Source organism: Eucalyptus grandis, chromosome 6 (genome assembly GCF_016545825.1).
Source record: "Eucalyptus grandis isolate ANBG69807.140 chromosome 6, ASM1654582v1, whole genome shotgun sequence".
Lineage (NCBI taxonomy): Eukaryota > Viridiplantae > Streptophyta > Magnoliopsida > Myrtales > Myrtaceae > Eucalyptus > Eucalyptus grandis.
Genome location: NC_052617.1, coordinates 19932643 through 19954085, shown reverse-complemented (window position 1 = coordinate 19954085; position 21443 = coordinate 19932643). Strand labels below are relative to the sequence as shown.

Genomic DNA, 21443 nt, shown 5'->3' with positions numbered 1-21443 from the left:
TATGTGCTAATGACGATAATTTTCGGTCAAACTATTGACGTGACATTTCTCCGGTGACATTTTTTACCGACATGGCAATTATTTTTAAAAAAATTACCATGTGACGTAACGTGGGTAGATAAACCCAAAACGATATTGTTTTGGTCCGAAATTTGATTTTTAAATTAAACATTAATTAAATTGAATTAAATGATGTCACATTTCTTTAAAAAAAATTATCCGTGGGGCGCTACATAGCCTAAAATGACACCGTTTTGGTCCAAATTTGATTTAATGACTGAGTATTGGGCTATTGTCGGGGCTGAACTTGTTTGGGTGTAGTTCATTCTGAGTATCTCGGTTTTCGTCCCCCATGCCATCGGCAACCTATTGCGACAACATCGGAGCTATTTATCTCAGTGCTAATCCGGTCTTTCACTCTTGCATCAAGTATATATCCATTTATTTTCACTTTGCATGAGATCGAATTGCTAACGGTCTCTTACGAGTTTCTCATGTCTCCACGAAAGATCAATTGGTGGACCTCTCAGGAAAGGCCTAGTTAAAACAGCAGCTCCTCATTTTTGGGTCCAAGATTGGTGTATCTAATGGATCCTCCATCTTGCGAGGGCATAAGAGAGATTGTGATCCCTAAGATTGAGCTAACAACTCATTAAACTCAACTGTATATGATTAGTTTGCTTGTCTCATTATTATCTTTTATTTCATTTTGAATTTTGTAAACAAGCAGTTGCGTGTCTAAAAGTGCTCGTGATGGTTCGAAACCGGCGACAAGTGAGAGATAAAGCAGCGCCCGACACGACGGGGTTTGAATGATGACAGAGAGAGAGAGAGAGAGAGAGAGATGATAAAGAACACCATACGAACCAACCCCCACTAACAGCTAATTCAAATTCTAGTCACACGCTTCTTGAAATGTGGTTCCTTCCTCAAATTTTCGTGCACTCTAGAGATATGAGATGAGGTCTCAAACATAATAAATGACCAAATTCGATTTATTGACTTGATGCATCCTATGCAGACATCACATCATGCATGTACTCATTGAATTTCCTTATAATAATAAGTCTTACCTAAACATCAGAATGAGTGAATGATCATGCTCAAGGAGAGGCCAATAAACAAGTTGGCTCATTAGATTAACAAAATTTCTTAGAAATTTTACTTGAAATCGAAATCGAACTCCATAGAACTTTATTTATTTTTTACATTCCTACTATGTTTTTGCTGTATGGAGTCAAATAAAATATAATACAATAAAAACACCGAGCGCGTCTGCGAGGAGGTGGCCACCAACTCCAGCACAACGCGACGCCCCAAAGTCTCGTCTTCACCAACCCCTCACCAACTTTGCCTTCGCAGGAGCTGGGGACCAAAAGAGGAGAAATAAATAATATATATTTATATATATATACACTATTCTCACCAACTTATTTTCCACATGCAACCACAAGTGGTGGGTCCCAACTACTATCTAAAATTTTCAATTTTGGTGCAAAGATAAACCACCATGTAATTCACAAGAAACGGGAAATAAGAAAAAAAGAAGAAGAAGAGTGATTCACAATTTTTGAGCAAAAAAGCCAAATTAGAACCATTGAATTTTGTCATGCCCAAACCAAGTTACCCAATTCCATAGCATTAAAAAATTGGATGCCGCCATGGAATTTAAAAAATCGTGTCGATTCTTAGGAGGATTAGTATTGACCCATACTTGCTTGAACTAGTTGAATTAGGCAAAGAAGACTCGGTTGGGTGGGCAAAAGAAATCACATGGAAAACTGAAATTGGCATGAATCAAAAGAATCGATCTTGTACTATTTCAAAGTTTTCGAGATTGATAATCCATTTCAATTCTTTTCTTTTATAGAGGTTGAAGATTTGTCTCAATTAATTTTTACCTTTTACTTAATAAAAATGTAGTAATTTGACCGATTTTACTTTTTCTTTCCAATTCAAGAAACACTTCAATTTTTCACAAAATACAAATGTTAATGCGTAAATTTCGTATATTTCTTTTTCACAAATTTCGATGATATTGAAAATTTTGGCCTTTACATAAATTTCTTTCAAGCCCACCAGCGACGTCTAACTTCCCCTTTTTCAGCCAATGCGACGACTTGTCAAATGATTGCATTGCCAATAAAAACAAAAAAAACAAAAAGGAATAAGAATATTTATTTATTTATTACGCAAGTATCAGAATTTTGGGTCAATGGCCCCACCGGTCGGTGTGCCCACGTGGCGACGCGCGATTGGCTCGTTCGAGCACCTCACCAACCCCCGACCGGCAATTGCTCGGTGGGCGGTCTAACCACCACCTAACCGGTTCGAACCGGCTCGGCCTCTTCCCCCCATTATATCTTCCCCCCTGCCTCCGGCAGAACAACAAGAGAAAGACACAGGAAGGAGCCGAGCAAACGAAGTTGCAGACGCCATTGGAAAAAAGACACGAAAGAGATAAAGAAGGAGCTTAAGAAGCATCAATGGCAGCCAACGCAGAGCCTCAGCAGACCCAACCAGCGAAGCATTCGGAAGTCGGCCACAAGAGCCTCTTGCAGAGCGATGCTCTCTACCAGGTTGGCAGATCGTTCCTGTCCATGATTGGATCGGTCTTGGCAGTTGATCTTGGCTTGATATCCTGACTTGGGATTTGCCTGTTTGCAGTACATATTGGAGACCAGCGTCTACCCAAGAGAGCCAGAGTCCATGAAGGAGCTCAGGGAAATAACAGCCAAACATCCATGGTGGGTCTCTTCCCAGGATTTTGTGTCATCGATGATGATGCCCGAAAGTCCTGTCTTTGATGCTTTTCGTTAGCGGTTTTGATCTTGGGAATGGTGTGATTGACGTGTGTGGAAATTTGGGACAGGAACCTGATGACCACATCGGCTGATGAAGGGCAGTTCCTGAACATGCTCCTCAAGCTCATCAACGCCAAGAACACCATGGAGATCGGCGTCTACACCGGCTACTCTCTCCTCGCCACCGCTCTTGCTCTTCCCGATGACGGAAAGGTCAGATCGAACGTTCGGCTTGAGTAATGAAACAGATGTAGATTGTGATCAATAGAGAATGATTGGCAAGTTCAGATTATTTTAGCATTTTAGAAGAATGTTGAAAGTTCAAGAAAATATGGTTCGGTCACCAACTTTGCCTAACAATGCCTTGTTTTCCACTGAACCGTAAGGATGGTGAAAAGAAGAGGCTAAAACCATGATTCTGGCCAGGCAAAAACTAGAAATTCAGGAAAATCTTAATGACAATTTGGCAGGCTCTGAGATTTCTGTATAAATTGCTATTGCCACAGATCTTGGCCATGGACATCAATAGGGAGAACTTCGAGATCGGGCTGCCCGTCATCCAGAAGGCCGGCCTTGCCCACAAGATCGATTTCAGAGAAGGCCCTGCCCTGCCGCTCCTTGATCAGCTCGTGCAAGATGTAAGTACCGAAAAGGGCTCGACAAATCGCGTTTGGTTTCGCTCTGTTAAATTCTATGCTGCAGAATGGCAAAATTCATGCATTCTTAATCCTAAAAACATGTCTACATGTCTAGTCCTTTCCCTAGAAACGGCGCAAATTTAGCAATATTTCCAAAAATGCTCCAGGCAAAATGCAATGACCACGGGTCATTGAAGACAGCTTTGTCAAATACGGACCACCAAGCACGTTTTATCTGGCAAGCTTAGAATCTACATAAAGCAAACCAATTTAATGTAGCAAATGTAGAGTCTAAGCTTGCCAGATAGTTGAATTTAAGTTGACTCTCCCACGAATTTAATTTATATACGTCTCTTACAATGATTAAGCCCGTTTCCTTGTGAGACGGAACGATTTGGACGGGTCAATTGCGTCGAAGAGAGGAGAAAAATATAGGTTGGCACAATGTCTATCTAGCTGAGTGCTCAGTGGCCCCACTGCACATTAACCCAACGCATCGCAGCCTTTGATTCAAGCAGAATCGATGTTGGGTCCACATTACCTGACGGCTAAGAGCAAGCACCGAATATTAAATATCTCTCTTAATGTGAAACGCAGGAGAAGAACCATGGAACGTACGACTTCATATTCGTGGACGCCGACAAGGACAACTACATCAACTACCACAAGAGGCTGATCGACCTGGTTAAGGTTGGCGGCCTGATCGGATACGACAACACCCTGTGGAACGGCTCCGTGGTCGCGCCCGCCGACGCGCCCCTCCGCAAGTACGTGCGGTACTACCGGGACTTCGTGCTGGAGCTCAACAAGGCCCTCGCCGTGGACCCGAGGATCGAGATCTGCATGCTTCCCGTTGGGGATGGCATCACCCTGTGCCGCCGGGTCAGCTGATCACACCGGAAAGGAGATCTCAAAAACAAGGATCGATGAAATGGGAAACTACCCTTGATACCTCTCCTTCCTTTCTATTTTTTCCATCTTCTGTCTTATGTTGTCTTTGAACCGTTGAGCATGTATTTGTATTCAAATGAACGATTAAGGATTGAGAAGAAGTTGCTAATTTGGCTTACAATGGAGCTACATTCAAATTGTATAATAAAATTTATGCTACGAATTGTCACGGGCCGTAATGTGCAAACCCGGGATCGTATCGGCTTGATCTTACTGACTATGATGACAAAAGTCTTGAAGTTAGTATACATTCAAGATGGACAAGGCATGGGATAGTTGGAAAAAAATAGACGATACTTGGCGCCAATCAAGATCGTAGGAAAACACAACCCTTTGAATATTCTGTACAAGATTTGGGATCTTCATTGGGTGCTTGAGGAACATTGCTCTCGACACATCTTAGTTGTTGCACGTGTGCGACAATTGTGTGTCATCATGTCTTCCCTATAGTCTTGGTTACTGCATAAAGTCGCCTTTTCTGTGGGCTAAAATGGACTGAGTAAACTCAATAATGGAGTTGGTAGCATGCAGACTTGCCGGGTCCACAAGGCGTAAACGTTAAGTAGAAAAGAGTTGAGCAACTTGTTTCGTTCTTTACCCAATTTTCTAAGTTAGGTCTATCTTGACATGTTTAATTTTATAATTTTAGTCGATTGGTTATGATTGGACCTAAAGTAAAGATATCTAATCCCTACTTTCGACCACGTCCGACCATTGATAAGGTCCCTTACCAACCCACTTTGGCTTCTCTTATGGATTTAAAGCTGAAATATGATGCTGCATTTCTTTCTGACCCTTAGGATTGTCTTCTGGCCAAACACGTCCAGATATCAACCGGACATAACTCGGATCTATCTACCGAAGTCAAACAAAATTAAGAAAACCTGAAGATCAGTGAATTGAATTTAGAGAATATTAAGAAAAGGGAGGTTGAGGAGGCGGGCAGCTACGCCGATCAACGGTCAAACCACCCGAGGCGATCACCATCTCTCGGCTAAGCAATCAACTTAAGGTGGTCCCTCCTGGCACAGGGACTGCGGTTTGTGGCAACAGTCATCTCCTCACGCTTTCTCTCACTTGCTCTCGTTCCAATATGAATCTCCGACCATAACCATCGACTTAGAGCGACCATCCTGGTGCGGGGCAACCCAAGGCAGCGAAGAAGCACCCAGAATTGAGAAAAATTTCAAAAAAGTTTACCAAATGAGTCCTAAACATTTTTATTTTTTGTCAATTGAGTTAATCCGACCAAATTTGACCGGAATTTGCTAACGTAGATAAATTTTTAATTTTTTTCGAATTTTAAAATTATTTTTTTATGATTTAAATTTCTTTTTTTTCTTTTTTTTTCTCCTTTTTAATTTCTTTCTTTTCTTTTTTTCCTTTGGCCAGTCACCCAGCCTTAGGCAAGGTTGCAAATTTTTTCCAGAGGCCACGACTGGTGAGGGTCAACCTCACCAGCCTTAGGCAAGGTTGCCCTCGTCGGGATTTGGCAAGGGGCGACCTCGTGGGCCTCGAGCGAGGCTTGCCATCACCAAGTCCAGTGAGGTTGAGCCTTGCCAAAGGCCCGCGAGGGTCGCCTCGCAAGCCTTAAGGTGAGGTGGCCCCCGCCGGGATCTTTGCAAGCGAGGCTCACCCTCGCCGAATCCCAAAAAGGCCACCTCGCCCGAGGTCAAGGAGGTCAACCCTTGCCAATCGTGGTCTTTGAATAGTCGCGGACTGGGCGACGAAGACTAAACGACCGACCAGAGGAAGAAAAGAAAAAAAAAAAGAAAAAAAGAAATTAAAAATACAAAAAAAAATCGAAAAATATTAAAAAATAATAAATTTTATCGACGTTCGGCAATGTCACGTAGAATGATCGATGTCCACGTCAGAAATTCCAGCCAAAATTGACCAAATAGACTCGATTGACAAAATATTTAAAGGTTTAGGATTCAATTGACAAAGTTGAAAGGTTTATGACTCAATTAACAAAAATACAATAAATTTAGAATTTTTTGGACAATTTTCCCCCAGAACTGAATAGATGATTGTGTTTCTGTCCTTCCATCGTCTAAACAATGTGAATGGGCATTTAGCCATTGAGAAGACGAGAAGAGTCGAGAGATAAACCATCTACTCGATAAAGTGATTCTCATTTCAGAAAGAAGTGATCTGGCAGATTTTGACTAGGTATCGACGTTTATCCACATCAGTCGATATTCCCATTCGTAGCATAATCTCTTCCCATATGAGCCCGGTCATGTTAGATTTCAATATTCAGGGCAATGGGCTAAGTAACAAGTTACAAACACCAGACAAGGCATAATGAGGATAAGCAAGCACTGGAGACTGATAAGAGTTCACAATGTTAAAATAAGACGCTTCAAAACAAGAAATGCGAGTAAATAGCAAAACATGACGCAGGATCAAAACATGCAACTAGAAGCCTATGACCCATCCAAGCATTATCGTTCGATAAATAGAGGGAAACCTTTCTGGAAATAGGCTGCATTTGGGAAATGCTTTCCCAAGGGCCTTGGGCCAATTGTCGGTGTTTCGGAAGACTTCAAAACGCTGAAAGCCCAAGGCAAGTCCTAGGCTGCCTTGGGCTTTCAGCTTTCTCAGTATGCAAGATGGCTAGGGCTAGTATAAAAAATTTTCTTCCAAAACCATCCTTTAATCATTTGCGGAGACGAAAAGCTAGAACATAGGTATGGAGAGAATAATTTTTTTTTGACAGAAGTGTGTCCATCATCGACTGCTTCAATGTCTAATGCTAAACTACCCCAGTACAAAGTACAAACTACTTCAACTGCTAAACTAGGAGCTTCATATCATAGCCTTAAAGAACAGCTTTAATGGATACCACAAGTTTCCAGATATCCTACCCCAATCATGAAACATGACCTAGAGTTTATATAACCTTACAAAGGAAAAACCTCCAACCTTTCATCACTGATGAACGAATTTGCAGCAGAAAAAACTAACGAAGCACCTTTTAGACAAGCATATGCATATCCCACCTCTGAATGAATTAGGATTCACTTCAAAGGGGAAAAGAATTAACACCCAGAACCTAGTGCGAGATCTCAAACTACTAAGATTGGCAAGATCACAAGCATGACAATGTCCCTGATTTCAATAAAAACCTACTCAATCAACCTTGAAATGCACATGGACAAGGAACTTCACAAACGAATTCCTTTGTTCTGGTGTGCTCCAAGAGGGTTCAAACTTTTGGCAGTATTCCCCCAACTTCTCCACCCAAAGTATATTGGGAACCTCTGGATTTAAACATTGAATTAAAACCAACTAAACAGCATTATCACGCCCAATATGATATTCAAAGGGAAACCAGGATAGACTTGAAGCTACTGAGACGAAAACAGCGCAACCGGTCAAGCACAACTGTAGGGTATTGACTTCCCATCTAAGTGCAAGGGTGCAGCTGAATAATTAAAAGCTTGAAGACCTAAATAAAGGGTAATGCTCTTTCTTAAACTTCTACAGTAAGGGAAAACCATAAATTATGTTCCATAATCCAACACCTAACAAACCCAAACATCAACTGACCCGACTCAAGTAGGAACCATAACTTACAGACATTGCAAAATCAATGTCACTGCACTGCCCACTAAAGAGACTATAATCAGAGAGTTGCATAGAAAAGAACATTCATTAGACAACTATAAAGAAGCAGCTGCCAAAGCACAACTAAAGTTTGCAAACACATTGAGCGCATATAGAAAATGTAATAGCACTTGATCCAACCCGAAACAATTAAACCTACAACCAAAAGTCAAAATTGCACTACAATTTCTATCAGCATAAAGCGCAAAAGCATCAAAACTAAGGTAAAACCTCGAGTTTTGCAGTTCCTTAATACTAAAACCAATAATGCACGAGAAACACCCGCCCGATTCCGGTTCGAATTCCCCATCAACGGTAACTCTTCTGGAACCTGGCGCGGGCACCGCGACCACCGAACTTCTTGGGCTCGCACCGCCTGGGATCGGCCACGAGCAGAGTCCTGTCGTACCTGCATCAAAAACCGACCACAAATCAACCCCAAAATCAATCCACAGTTCACCAGAAAGATCGCATCTTTTTCGATCCCGAAAACCGCTACTGAGCTCGGGCCGCTTTCTTTCTCGCACCTGACCAAGATGTCCTTGATCTCCTTCTTGCTCTGCTCGTCCACGAACTTCTGGTAGAACGCGACGAGGGCCTTGGCGATGCTCTGGCGGATGGCGTAGATCTGGGAGGTGTGGCCGCCGCCCTTGACCCGGATCCTCATGTCGACGCCGGCGAAGCGGTGGCGGCCGAGGAGGAGGATGGGCTCGTAGGCCTTGAAGCGGAGGATCTCGGGCTCCACGAGCTCGATGGGGACGCCGTTGATCTTGATCAGGCCGCGGCCCCGCTTGCAGTAGGTGACGGCGACGGCCGTCTTCTTGCGCCCGAAGCACTGCACCGACTCGATCGGAGCCGCCATGGCTAGGGTTTCTGCTCGGAGGTTTGAGAGGGAGGGCTGCGTTCAGGGGCGAGGAAGAAAGACGAAGCTGTGGCGGTGGAGAGTGGTTTATACGAGGATGAACTAGGGTTTTGGCACCGTGAATAAAATGCCATCGGATATCTCGATTATTTACAACATTGCCCCTGAAATAGATTGTAGATTCTTAATCTTCATTAGTCCATTATGTTGTGCAGAGTCTGCAGACTATAGATTTTATTTTGCTTGGCAATTGGCATAATTAGTGCATGAAACTGAATTATTTTCATTAGATTATGTATCAAACACTTGTAAAGAAAATAACGCGAATGACTCAATCATAGCCATCCAGAAGAAAATAGAGACCTTACTAGATTCTGACACATGGTGCCATATACACAAATTATTTAGACATACAAACTTGGGAAATGGCATTAGAATTATCATAATTTAAAAAAAAAATTATTTCAGTATCAAAATTTAAAAAGTCGCAAAAAATTACAAACTTTGTTTAGAGTGACAAATTTATCCTATTTTTTTTTTTTTTTTTACAAAAAAAAACTTTTCTTAAATATCATTGCTGATTTTCATCTTTTCTTTCTTTGATTTTTTTCATTTTTCTTCCCCGCCGCCAAAAAAGGCGATGGCGGCTTGAGGGATGAGGACCGCCCTCACTTGGGTGTTGCCCTTGCTAGATCTTATAAGGGTAGCCTTTGCCTAGGAGGATTTCTTAAACGACATCGGGACCCTTGTTACTAAGATCCATCTGGCAAGGGTCGTCCTCGCTCGATATTGACCTAGGGCTTTGATGCCACGTTGGGTGAGAGTCGCCTCACTGAATCGCTTCCCTCCACCATGGTATTGAAAAAAGAGAGAAGAAGAAAAAATTAAAATGTAAAAGATGAAATGCCCTATAAAACAGGATAAATGTTCTCCCAAGTGATGTGGGAGTTTTTTTATGTCATAAAAAAAAGTTTTAGGGTAAATTTGTCACTTTTGGCTAAGCTTGAAGTTTTTGGTGGCATTTTCCCAAAGAAAAAATGGTCACTTAAATGATATTACTAATTTGAAACAAAGTAAATTTGACGTGATAATATTTTATCATTTTTTTTTTTACCTATTAGTGCTTAGCAAAAACGTCCTCAACGATGTTGTTCAGCATGTTTACCCCAACTTTTAATCTTAAACGAATCAAGCAATCGCGAGTTTCATCGTATATCTGCCCTCCACTGTAATTGATCTCGTGCCTAGTGCCCCTTTTTTAAGATTTGGACTGTTTACCTCACCGACGGCCGCATTCTTCGTACCCAGCAAGGCCCACTTCCCAGGTCCACCCTGCTTCCTAAATAGTGCTGGATTCATCAATCAATCCTTGCAAGCTCTGCTGCTAGAGATACTAAATATCCAAACCTTTAGATTTCAATGAAGTTCTCATTCTCCAGTAGATGACAGTGATAGTGATGCTTCCTCTGAACCGATGATGGAATTAGGGTTTGCGTACATCCTAAGAACAAGATGAACCATAAATCTCCTCGTGAATATCTATTTTGCTAAGCATACTGCCAAAGTTGAAACAATGGATGATTGTATGTGCACGCCTGTAGCGCCGTCAATTATGTATATTCCATCGTGAGTATTGAAGGAGAATGGTAATGAAAGGGGATGGAGAAGGGAGATATACCTTTCACGAGGGTAACTGCCATTGAAGCTTCGAGGCTTGAACAAAGAGAAAGAGCGAGCGAGCAAGAATAATGAACACGAAAGAGAGAGAGAGAGAGAGAGAGAGAGAGAGAGAGAGCATTCGAGAGAAAATTGCTTTAGTACGGTGTTTTGTGATTCTCATCGTCTACATGAACATTTTTCTTCTTCTTCTTCTTTTTATATAAAAAAACATAAAAAAAAATCATATAGGCATTATTGACTCTCTTTTTTTTTTAATCTTATTCTAACCTTTATCTCTCATATTTTTACTCTGTTTCTAAGCATAGCATAAGAGTTGAATTTCACACTTAAATATAAACACTCCACCCCCACCTCACCCCACTCGCATAGCATAGGAGTTGAATCTGATACTTAAAATTAAACACCCCACCCCCACCTCACCCCACTCAACCCAACCCAATTCCCTTATCACTATGTCATGTGCCTAGCTAATATGTAGGCATTAACATTTTATTAAAAAAGCTAGGTACTAGAGTAATCCGATTATAAGTTTTAGAATTAAAAGGAGTGTCTTACAAAAATTATAACACTTTCAATATCATTTTTCCAATAAACATGCTTCACCGACTGTGACAATAGCTTAAATTTCCTCGCATTATCAAATGAGTAGATTCAACCGCATGAATTAGAACTTGTGCGATCCCCATCATCCTCGTCCACTCTGCGTTTGAACTTCGACTCAAGCGCGCTATTCGACAAAAATCCATTCATGAGGCCGGCGATCCTTCGAAGCACTGCTGCTTCACAGGATCAGATACGTTCAGCAGCCCTGAGAGAGCTCTGATGGCCTTTACTTCAGTTCTACGTCGGACATAAGAGCCTCTCTCATCACTTGCCTTTCTCGCCGATTCCTTCGTTCTATCTAGCTTTGGCTGTGTACTTTTCCATCGCTCAAATGGCGGGGTCGACCATCCGTCGTAGATTTTTGTTTTTTGGTTACACGTCGAAGAAGCGAGTGATGATGAATTGCCCGACTTCGACGGTGGTTGTAGGGGAAGTAGGGAGGGACATCCGTGCCATCGATGAGGTCCAATGGCTAGGTAGTACACCACGTCATTGTCCAATGGCGACTTATCGGTCACGCGATTATTTTTGTCCATAATTTTGAAACGTATACTTTAGGAATTCGATTGTACAAAACAAAATTCAGAGACCTTATTGAATAATTCCAAAAAGTGCAAGGACCTCCAATTTCTTTATAAGTGACTTTTATTCTTTGTTCTCTTAATCAAACCCTAGTCTTACCATATATGGTACTTTATATTAAAAAATCTACCTATAGAGACGGAATGCATGTCTCTATACTAAAATTTCTTGCTACTAGCCTTCGTTAGACTTTGAGCATGATTGACAACATAGAAGTTGAAAAGGAAAATAGAAAAATTAAGAAAGAATATAGTTAATGACAATTTAAAGCAATTTAAATTGAAGATTTAATTGGAAAAGAAAAAAAAAGTAAAGTCAATAATCAACATAAATGATTAATTTTCCTTGAGGTGGCGGCTAATTTTGTGTAGAACGCAATAACTTTTTCTTGCAATGAGGAGAGGGCCATTAGAATATTTAAAAAATATACTATTATATTCCTATTTCTCAATGATATTCCATGATCAAGACAATTGACTAAATCTCGTGAAATACAAGACTTTGGTCTCTACCTGACTCGATGAAAAAGAGAGAAGAAAACTCGTACTCCATAAAGAAAAAAAAGAATAATAAATTATCTATTCTAGAATATATATTTAATTTAATATTTATATTTATTATATAGTAATTATATTTTTCCAGATTTTAGGTATGTTACTAAGAAATAATTCATTTGGATATATTATCTAAATTGTTAAATCCATCTAGTCAAATCGAATTTCCAACGGGAAATTTGAATGATATTCAAAACTTCATTTTAAACTTTAATTTTTTTAGAATCTTTGATGGTAATCCTATTAAAATCCCATATGATATTAAAGTCTTCGTTCTCGTGGAAACTTGAGTGCAGCAGATGCATTTCACATCCTATGCACATCTAAACAAATCCATCCCCATCATCGCTGCACAATAGTGTTCACTTCATGTGCACAAATATCATCTAAGGAGGCACTTAATTGAGTCATGTTTTGAAGCTAATTGCATTGACCGCGTCATCTGGTTGAGCCATTTTCATGGAGGTAGCTTTCTTTTAAAGTTAGCAGCATAGGTCGCATTCCAATAACTATTTTCCAAGCTAGCCGTATAGGTCACTTGATGCTATGATGTTAATCGTATAGGTCGCGTCTATTTTGCAAGCTAGCCGCACTGGCCACTTGCCGTTTCCTTCCAATTCTCGACCTTTCACACATCGTTTCAGGAAGCCCACACTTCCGCCAAACTCACCACTCTCAAATGAGCTAGATTTGGAAGGCGTTGTCTCACACATCACCCCACCATGGATCAAAAAGCTTGATGCCCTGCGGTGTTGTTAGAGAAACAAGTTTTCATGGCACTATTCGAATTAGTTCAAATAGTTAACTACTTTGATATCGCATTGAGTTTGAGGGGATGATCATGATATTATATTAGAGATTCTTAAAATTTTCTAGAATATTATCTTATGTTATAGACAATTATGATATTAATATTGATTGTGTATATCAATCAAGATTGCACAAATATCTTATTTGTGCATATCTTGATATATATTATTTTAGATAGTTGTCTCATAAAACTTATATATAGGCTAATGCAATGTTCAGTATGATGTATTGAAATATACATAATTACTTTCTTCGGCATATCTTTCTTATTTCTCAATTCTATCAATATACAATCCCAATGGGTCAATTTTAGAATCAATATTAAAAAAGATCTTGTTATAATATATTTATATAGATAGATGTATATTTAAAATTAAAGTTTTTATTTTTGGTAAATGTAAGAGATATATTGACTTTTAATCAAAAAGCTATACAGCTATATAGCAAGAAGTCAGCATCAAGAACTTACACTCATGATAACAAAACAAATCATAGTGAGTGGAAGGGTGTCGAGAAAAAGGAACCACAACCAGAAAACGAAAGAGCGGCAAGAAAGCAGCCAAAAGAACGGTCACCAACAAAAAGGAAAAAGGAACCCTAAATCTTGGTGTAGGCAATCAATTTTCTTTTTAAGGGGTCAGCTACTTTTATGAATGAAGCAACAAAACTTTTTCTTCCAATGAAGAGGCGGCCATTCTAGCAAAATGTTCAATATTCCTATGCGTATCTTAGAAGCAAACTTTAGAGGAGCTTATCATAATATAATTATGGATTGATACTATTAAAAATCTCAAATTGGTTCACTCATAATACATTTACCTCAAACTAATTTTTGTCTCATAAAAAATCTCAAATAAGTATTCCATGACACATTTATCCAAATTAATTTTCATCTCATAAAAAAATTCCAAAATGGTACCCCTAATCCAAATCTATCCTTACTATTCCTTCCAATATCCCGTTAAAATGTATATACGTCAACACGTCCCAGAAGATTGCAAGACAAATTTGATGAAGAGAATATCAGATCCAACGTGGAATGCCCACGTATCTTGACACATCATCATTCAAATCATAAGGAAAGAAAATGGGTAAATATGAGCCAAATGGGTTGAGTGCAAACCCGGTTTGGGGACATATATAATATGACGCTTCCAAACCCGGTTCGACCATTTACCACATACATAATGGGTTGAGTGCACACATATCAGATGAACAAAACTATCTTGAATTCTTTCCTATCATCGTAGAGAACATTGAGGGCAACACAATAAGCATTATGCAGTGAATTTTTTGGCATTTTATTCGCACGCTACCGATTTGGCGCACTGCTACGATGTCATTTGCCAATGGCCCGACCGTTTTCTTGTAGATCAAAACCCTGCTCAAGTGGTGGTACGTATGACTTTGCAAAATCCTAACAGGGATTTGAGGAGAACCGAAACAAAATAAAGTTTTTCCATAGAACTAGGTTATGTACACAGAAATCAAACCGTGCGCAAACTAGCAATCAGCAGGACTTCATTATTCAAGCAGAACAACCGAAAGGTCTCATGTCCAGATGGAACGCTAACAATGGTCAGGGCTGTTGATCTCCAGCTAGTGCCCAATCCTCCGTTCTTGCCAATGTCATATCTTGGACATAGATTGGGACCTTGTCCTGCTCCTTCTCTTCCTCCTGAGCAGCAGTCTCCCCAGGAAACTGATCCCGCCTTGCCTCTTGGTGGGAATGACAGCGAGCGCCCCCGCGAAGCTGTTGCCAGATCTGTTGTGTAGCCCGAGATATGCCTCTGGAGTTCGGGCGGGAACGTTAGCAACGACCAAGGCATTTAGTTTCGCCGCATTGGGTTCGCTTGCTATTTCTTGATCCTTGGCAGCCTCAGGATTGTCCTCGGCCAGCATCCGGTCACGTAGAGAGAGGCGCTTGTTCAAGCTCTTGTTGTTTTTGGAAGTATTTGTGGAGTCGGAGCCCGGTAAAGCATTGTTCGATAATGCCAGTTCCCGCAGTGGATCCAGAGCCTTCAGTTGTCTGCTGAGGTTCAGAATAGTTTCTCGGCATTCAGCCAACTTGACCGAAGCTGCAGTGATCTCCAATCCCTGAAGTTTTAATTGACATAAAACCATTAATTTGATTCAATCCTCTATTGTCCGAAGATAAATTTACTGTTTCAGTTCCTAATTTTTATTCAAGCAGTGGTGTATTGATACAGAAAGTCTATGAAAAGATGTGAATGACTTACACTCTGTGATAGCATTTGATCTTGATTGGTTGCATACTGTGGAGTCTCCTTTGCGGTACTGCACTCAAGGAGTTTGAAAATCAGCTTTCAATTCAGAAAACTGCCTCAAAAAGATAAATGTTAAGCAGCAATCATCACCTTTCTAGCTGAAGTTGAAGCTCAAGACACGTAGACTCTAGTTCGTCGCAACAGTTATTCTTATCCTCTAGTTCGACTTCCAATGATGAAAACTTCTGGAAGACCTCGTTGAGTTTGGCTTTGGCCACGGTAAGCTGGGTGTCAAGATCTTCATTCATCGATTTCTGGTTTTCCATCTGATCCTCAACAATTCTCTTCGCCTCCTTCAGATTCTCCAGTTCCAGGTTCAGGCTTCTGATGCTTTCCTCGGCTTGCTGAAGCTTGGTTGTCAAGACTATTATGTTGTTATTCGCCATCTGTAGCTTGGTTTCCAAACCTTCCTTAGCAGTTTCCACGTTCTGTAACTCGTGTTTCAGTCTCTGGTTCTCTTCTTGCAGATTGCGCGAACACGATGATTCCCTCTTAGCCACACTAGTTGACTTGGACACCAAGGGTAGAACATCCTCATAAACTTCAGGTTCCTTCGAATTCAGTGGCGATTCGGTCCAACCACCATGCATTTTGATCTTATGTCTGACACTGGAAGCATGTTTCGGGGTGCTATGTTTGTCCAGGATCCAATCCAAAGTACAAGCAAGTTCTTCAGCAAATGTTTCTACACCAGCCTTATGATCCAGGAGATCGTTACAGGTACTAATGAACTTTTGTAGGATGACACACAGTTCTGTGCTCTTCCACTGAAACACGTGGATTTCGCAGTCTTTTGGCGTGGCCCGGTTGAGTGCTGAGGGAATCTGATTCTTTCCAAGGTCTCCGGAAGGAAGGGTAGACATTGGGTTGAATTTTTTAACCAGATGAACAATTTTTTCAATAGAATTCGTCAGCTTTGATGGAATTTGTCCTCCCATTTCATCTTGAATGTTTGCTTTACCCAAGGAGCCAATGACCGGAGATCCGATTGGAGACTTCCAGGTTAGGTAACCAGAAATTGGAGGACTGTCAGATTCTCCAGTGCACATAGGAGTCATTGTTGCTTGTGCTTCTTCGGGAGTTCTGGAATTCGTTAACCCTAAAGCAATTCTAATGTCCTCTAGAATCTTGACCGTGCTTCTTTTTGAAGCCCGCTGTTGCTCCATGATTGCGCTCAATACAACTTGAAGCCAGTCGAAAGACATTGGAGTTTGTGTGTTTTCTGATTGGATCATCTTCTTAGTGTCACCAAAACTCAGGTCACCTCTGACCATCTCTTTACAGGTTGAACAACACAAACTTTCGCTTCCTGATGGCGATTCTACAGAAACCATAGCCAACTTCTCCATCTCAGAAAAATCGCTCATTAAGCTTGTATGCTTGTACTCCAAGGCATTTGTTACTTTACCATTCCTGAAATGCTCTAGTTCTGACATCAGTGCATTTGCCCATGATCCGGAACTAGCACTGTCGTCTAAATCAGATACTTGGAAGAGATCGTTCAACAAAGGTTCACACCTCACCAAATCCTTGCATTGACCATTCGAGAGGTCAGTGACCTGAGCCTCAACCTGCAACAACCGTGAAGTTGTCCCGGCATGTGAGATCCTCGAAGAATGAAGTTCTGCATCTTTGATTGATATAATTTCTTTGAGATTCTTGTTCTCCTCTTCTACATCGTGCAGTTGCTCGATCAGGTACTTCATCCTATTGCTTGGGATTTCATGAGAATTCTTTCCTCTGACAATAAGGTCGGTTGTTAAGCCTGGCTTTATTTTTCTTCCCTCGGTTTGATCGCTGCCCAGCATTTTCAGTTCACCCTTCATCCTTGTCAAAGCAAGGGGACCTTGCAACCTTTTCTGTGTAAGGAGACGAAGTCTCTGACATTCTCCTTCCAATTTTGAGATTTTTTTCAGGTTGTGCTGGTGCTTCTTGTTCGACACTTCGGCAGAATGCCGGCTATATTCCAACTCCTCGTTGCGAATCACGAGTTCCTTCTCAAGCAAGCAGAACTCATACTTTAAAAAAGCATTTTCTTTCTCAGTACAATCCAATCTGGCCATTAGCGCGTCGGACTCTGATTCTGCCAGTGATTTACGTCTATAGAGATCTTCAATCTGTTTCTCTTTTGCTGTGATTTCGGCATTGAGGCGAGTGTTCTCAAGAGATAAACTCGCAAGCTTCTTACTAGCATCACGTAGTTTCTCATCGGATTTCTTCTGTGCTTTTATAAATTCCCTTGATGCCTTGGCAATGGCATCAAGTGTTGCCAGCTCTGATTCTTCCTGAAGAGCATTCAGTTGCTCAGTGCATTCTTTCAGTTCTGTGTCTAAATGAGTCAATCTCTCGTTTGCAGCCACTCTTGCCTTAGAGCTTGGTCTAGTTCTTGCTGTAGGAGAATTGCCCTTGCCTCGGCTCTGTCTCTGTCTACAAGTACATAAATGGTGAATGAGTAAAAAAATGCACTTATGGCAGGACAATAATCTTTCGAAAAATATTAGTAACTCGCAGAGAGTAAATTGAAAAGTGATGGAGAATGCTCCAACAGAGATATACATAAATTACCTGCAATAGCTTCTTCTGTTGCCTTTTCATGTTTCAGGATAAGCTCATCTTTTGCTTGACAGTCAATGAGGATCGAAGCAAATTTGTCCGAGCGGTCTTTGAAAGATCCGTGGCCTTCTATTTCTTTCTCCGAAAAAGTCATTCGCACCTGTTACGATTGCAAATGGCAATTAATGACATCCTTCTTCATGTAATTGACAGTTCGATTACAGCAAGAGAAGAAACTAGAGAGTTTGGATGATGCAGACGAAATGGGGCTTTTCTTTTCTTCTAGCGAACAAGTTTGGTGTTCTCAGGAAACTTGCAGCTACCTTTTCTTCCGTTCTATTGATCGTGTCATCCGCTTTATCATTCGTAACAATGGTTTTCTCAGATGATCTTTTCTTCCAGCGCCAAGTCTTGTGATCCATGTTCTTTCCTTGTTCTAATATAGAAGGTGAAAATCCAATGTCAACTAAATTTAGATCACACTCTCATAAAGAAGATGTACAATTCAAAACAAGAGACATCTCTTCTTCTCTGGAGTCTAGACCTCCTACATGACTAAATCTCTTCAAATCACATGCTTATGAATCACCCAAAAAGAGAACTAGTCAGGTTAAAAAAATGCTATGCCGAAGAATGACACAGAACAAGACAATTTCAGTTCAAAGTAGCTTGACATTGTGGATACCACGCGAGCAAAAGCAGCGGTGAATTCATGCACCGCTTCCTTGAAGGTCATGATCCGAACTGCATCCTGTAGTAGGCTCATTTCATATCATGATAAGCACAGATTAAAACTAAACGATTCAAACAGATGATGATGCTACACGAATTAAAAGCTAAATTCCATCCCATAAAGCGATGCCTCGTACTAAAAGGACCTGTAAGATAAACAAACAGTACATAAACACAATTCAAATTCAAGCAACACGACAAATTACCGCGAATAAACTGATATCCCGACAAACTTTTGACCCCAGAATCCAATTATTCATGGCTATGATTCACTGGGAAGCTTCTCATCCCCAATCAGTCACTCAATCTAAGAAATATCTAACATATTCCATTTTTTTTAACTGCTGTCTCACACAAAGGAAATTCCAGACGACCGCGAAATGACTTGACATCAAATTCAACAACCAAGAAAAAGAACCACGCTCAGTTGATCACAGCGCGAGAAAAGCAGACATGGGTTTGGCTAAATTAAATCTAGACATGGACAAAACAAAACCAGAGTACGTTCTTGAACGAACCCATCAGCAGAAAACTCAAGCTCCGATCATGCAGAAACGAAAAAGAGCCGCACAAAACGACTCCAAGAAGCAGTCGCCCTGCGTTCGTTCTTACTCTTTCACTACTACTCCACCACCGAGAGTCAAGCCTAAGGACGTCAACGCTTCACGGACGGCCCGCCATTTTCAGGCGATCGGAAGAGGACGCGAGCGTTGGTGAAGAGGCCGGGTGCTGAGCAGCCGTCGGAGCTCGAGCGAGACCGTCACTTCGAAAGCGAAGGAGGAGAGAGACAAAACTCCATGAAAACGCAGTGAAGATGGCATTTTTAAACGAAAAGAAAAAATGGTATCATTGGATGCTGTCGGTCCACCGACAACAACCTCCTTGGACGCTAATAATAATACTAGAGAGAGAAAAATATAAATAATATTATCAAAAAAGAACAGAGATTTTCACTTTCAACAACGATGGACTCCCCAGGAAAAAAATGAGAAAAAAAGGGGAAAAAAAGGGAAAGGGAAAAAGAAAAGAAAAGCAAGAACAGCGGCACTGACCTACCCTGTACAAAGAGCCATTAAGAGACGTTCCGTGGGGGGATGATACAAAAGAGAACATTACACATGAACCGTCTTGAGGACACGTGTCAGAAGCCCGCGTCAGGTATTTGGAGTTGTTGGCCCTTGATTCAATAATTTTAACTTTCCCATAAAATGAATTCCAAAATATAATTTACCAATAAGCACTTTCGGCTCTTTATTCCGGCTGTATTGGGCTTCTGTCGTGACTTGGTTCATCATAGTATATTGGAGTTTGTGCTTGGTAGGATAAGTCACTTTTGAGCCGAGGCAAGATAACAATTTGGTAGTATTCCCTATCCTTGATGATTAGAAAAGATATGTTAACCGGAGGCGAGGGTGAAAGTATTCCCTGATAATTAGAAATTATTATTTTTGGTCATACCCATTGAGTCCTTTTCTTTTTAGATTTTTTTTAAATTTTTTTATCGGTCCCTCGACTTTTGTCATATCTCCTTATAAGACGTGAAAGTCGAAATTCACATTTAAAATTTAATTGTTCTTACCTCAATCTCCTCCTAAAAGATGGGGATTCAAACCCCCACCCCTCCTTTCCATGTTGGAAGTGTGGAATTTCTTTTAATTGATTCAAACCTTTTATATGGTGAGTTTTGTTGTTCGAGTTAAGACTTTTATCTTTTACTTTTTATTTTTCCTTTTCCTGCGACTCTCATTGAATTGCATGGAACCTTCGAAAACATGTAAGTATTGTCTTATGTTCATACTAATCTTGTATGATTATTACCAAAAAAAAAAACTTTATTGAGCTTATTTTTTAAAAAAAAGTATTTATTCAAATAGGCTCTTATAAATTATGACAAAAGAAATGTTTTCAACTCTAAGTCATGCTCAATGGATAGAGTATGGTAGCTAAATGTGATAAAGTAAATATTCCACAAAAAGAATATATTTATGATAATAATTTTACAATTATTTGAAAAAAAAATAGAAAAGAGTTACTGAAACTTGGTGAGACCTTTTCATCAAATTCTTATAGTTGATGAGCATGAGCTTCTACGGTCACTCCAAAAAAGAAACTTCCCTATTTTGTCTTAAACTATTTCCTTTCACTAATTGAAATGTACTATGTGTTTGAATAACGGGCCAAGAGAAGAGAAGCAGAGTGGGAAGTGACTAATAAAACGTACGGACGGCAGTCAAAGTCAAACAAGTGGACGGAGGAGAGGGCGGAGGAGAGGGCGGAGGAGCGGCGAGGGGAGGAGGAATGTAGCGGATTTCGCGGCGGAGATGGAGCAAAATTGAGTGGGACCCGCCGGGGGACGCGTGGTGGTGTCAAATTCAATCCTCGTATCATCATGGTGCCCCCAAAAAGCAAGAAGAGGGCAAGAAAAAGAATCATCTTACCATCATCATCATTTGTTTATCAGAAAAAAAGCAAGAAACCCACTTATCACATGTCATGAGTGCATTGCTTAACGTTAAGATTCGCACAAATTATCAAGGAAAGTCTTTATTCCGCCTAGACAAGTACCCCGTTCGCGGTGATTTCAGAATGCGACATGTGTAAATGCGAAGTAATTTATGAAAAAGAAAATGTACGTTTGTTGAATATAATATATCATGTCATCTTTGCCTTTCGGCTTTTGTGAGGCCCTTTCTGATTACCGTGTTTCTTCGAGATTATGCTCAGGTCAAGGACCGAGTACAGCTTAAGGATTGGATCCCCTTTTGGCTTGG

At 40.6% G+C, this 21443-nt stretch overlaps 3 protein-coding genes across 4 annotated transcripts; 1 reads left to right on the top strand and 2 right to left on the bottom strand.

The window, feature by feature from the left end:
• The first annotated feature begins 2360 nt into the window (after nucleotides 1–2360).
• On the top strand, nucleotides 2361–4562 carry LOC104453188 (caffeoyl-CoA O-methyltransferase 2). The gene is made up of 5 exons (XM_010067707.2): nucleotides 2361–2579; nucleotides 2668–2747; nucleotides 2873–3017; nucleotides 3311–3442; nucleotides 4040–4562. Exons 1-5 carry the CDS (start codon nucleotides 2487–2489, stop codon nucleotides 4331–4333), a joined length of 744 nt encoding a protein of 247 aa, XP_010066009.2. The 5' UTR covers nucleotides 2361–2486; the 3' UTR covers nucleotides 4334–4562.
• A 3473-nt stretch (nucleotides 4563–8035) lies between these two features.
• LOC104453187 (40S ribosomal protein S16) lies at nucleotides 8036–8945 on the bottom strand. Its single transcript, XM_010067706.3, has 2 exons — nucleotides 8536–8945; nucleotides 8036–8417 (listed from the first exon to the last, which is right to left on the bottom strand). Exons 1-2 carry the CDS (start codon nucleotides 8868–8870, stop codon nucleotides 8318–8320), a joined length of 435 nt encoding a protein of 144 aa, XP_010066008.1. The 5' UTR covers nucleotides 8871–8945; the 3' UTR covers nucleotides 8036–8317.
• A 5581-nt stretch (nucleotides 8946–14526) lies between these two features.
• Nucleotides 14527–19497, bottom strand: LOC104453186 (filament-like plant protein 7). 2 transcript variants are annotated; one of them, XM_010067705.3, is made up of 7 exons: nucleotides 19285–19497; nucleotides 18626–18691; nucleotides 18264–18376; nucleotides 17953–18100; nucleotides 15478–17814; nucleotides 15340–15397; nucleotides 14527–15196 (listed from the first exon to the last, which is right to left on the bottom strand). In XM_010067705.3, exons 5-7 carry the CDS (start codon nucleotides 17448–17450, stop codon nucleotides 14729–14731), a joined length of 2499 nt encoding a protein of 832 aa, XP_010066007.2. In that variant the 5' UTR covers nucleotides 17451–17814; nucleotides 17953–18100; nucleotides 18264–18376; nucleotides 18626–18691; nucleotides 19285–19497; the 3' UTR covers nucleotides 14527–14728. The 2 variants fall into 2 exon arrangements, with proteins under 2 accessions (XP_010066007.2, XP_010066006.2); XM_010067704.3 differs by lacking the exon at nucleotides 18626–18691.
• Between the last annotated feature and the right edge of the window lie 1946 nt (nucleotides 19498–21443).

Bases quoted from the DNA above. Each gene is read 5' to 3' on its own strand.
- LOC104453188 (XM_010067707.2), top strand. From the start codon at position 2,487: ATGGCAGCCAACGCAGAGCCTCAGCAGACCCAACCAGCGAAGCATTCG. The intron at 2,748-2,872 runs GTGGGTCTCTTC...AATTTGGGACAG, and splicing joins ATAACAGCCAAACATCCATG to GAACCTGATGACCACATCGG. The intron at 3,443-4,039 runs GTAAGTACCGAA...TGTGAAACGCAG, and splicing joins TTGATCAGCTCGTGCAAGAT to GAGAAGAACCATGGAACGTA.
- LOC104453187 (XM_010067706.3), bottom strand. From the start codon at position 8,870: ATGGCGGCTCCGATCGAGTCGGTGCAGTGCTTCGGGCGCAAGAAGACG. The intron at 8,418-8,535 runs GTGCGAGAAAGA...TTTTTGATGCAG, and splicing joins ATCAAGGACATCTTGGTCAG to GTACGACAGGACTCTGCTCG.
- LOC104453186 (XM_010067705.3), bottom strand. From the start codon at position 17,450: ATGGCCAGATTGGATTGTACTGAGAAAGAAAATGCTTTTTTAAAGTAT. The intron at 15,398-15,477 runs GTGATGATTGCT...CCTTGAGTGCAG, and splicing joins CTTCAACTTCAGCTAGAAAG to TACCGCAAAGGAGACTCCAC. The intron at 15,197-15,339 runs GTAAGTCATTCA...TTAAAACTTCAG, and splicing joins ATCAAATGCTATCACAGAGT to GGATTGGAGATCACTGCAGC.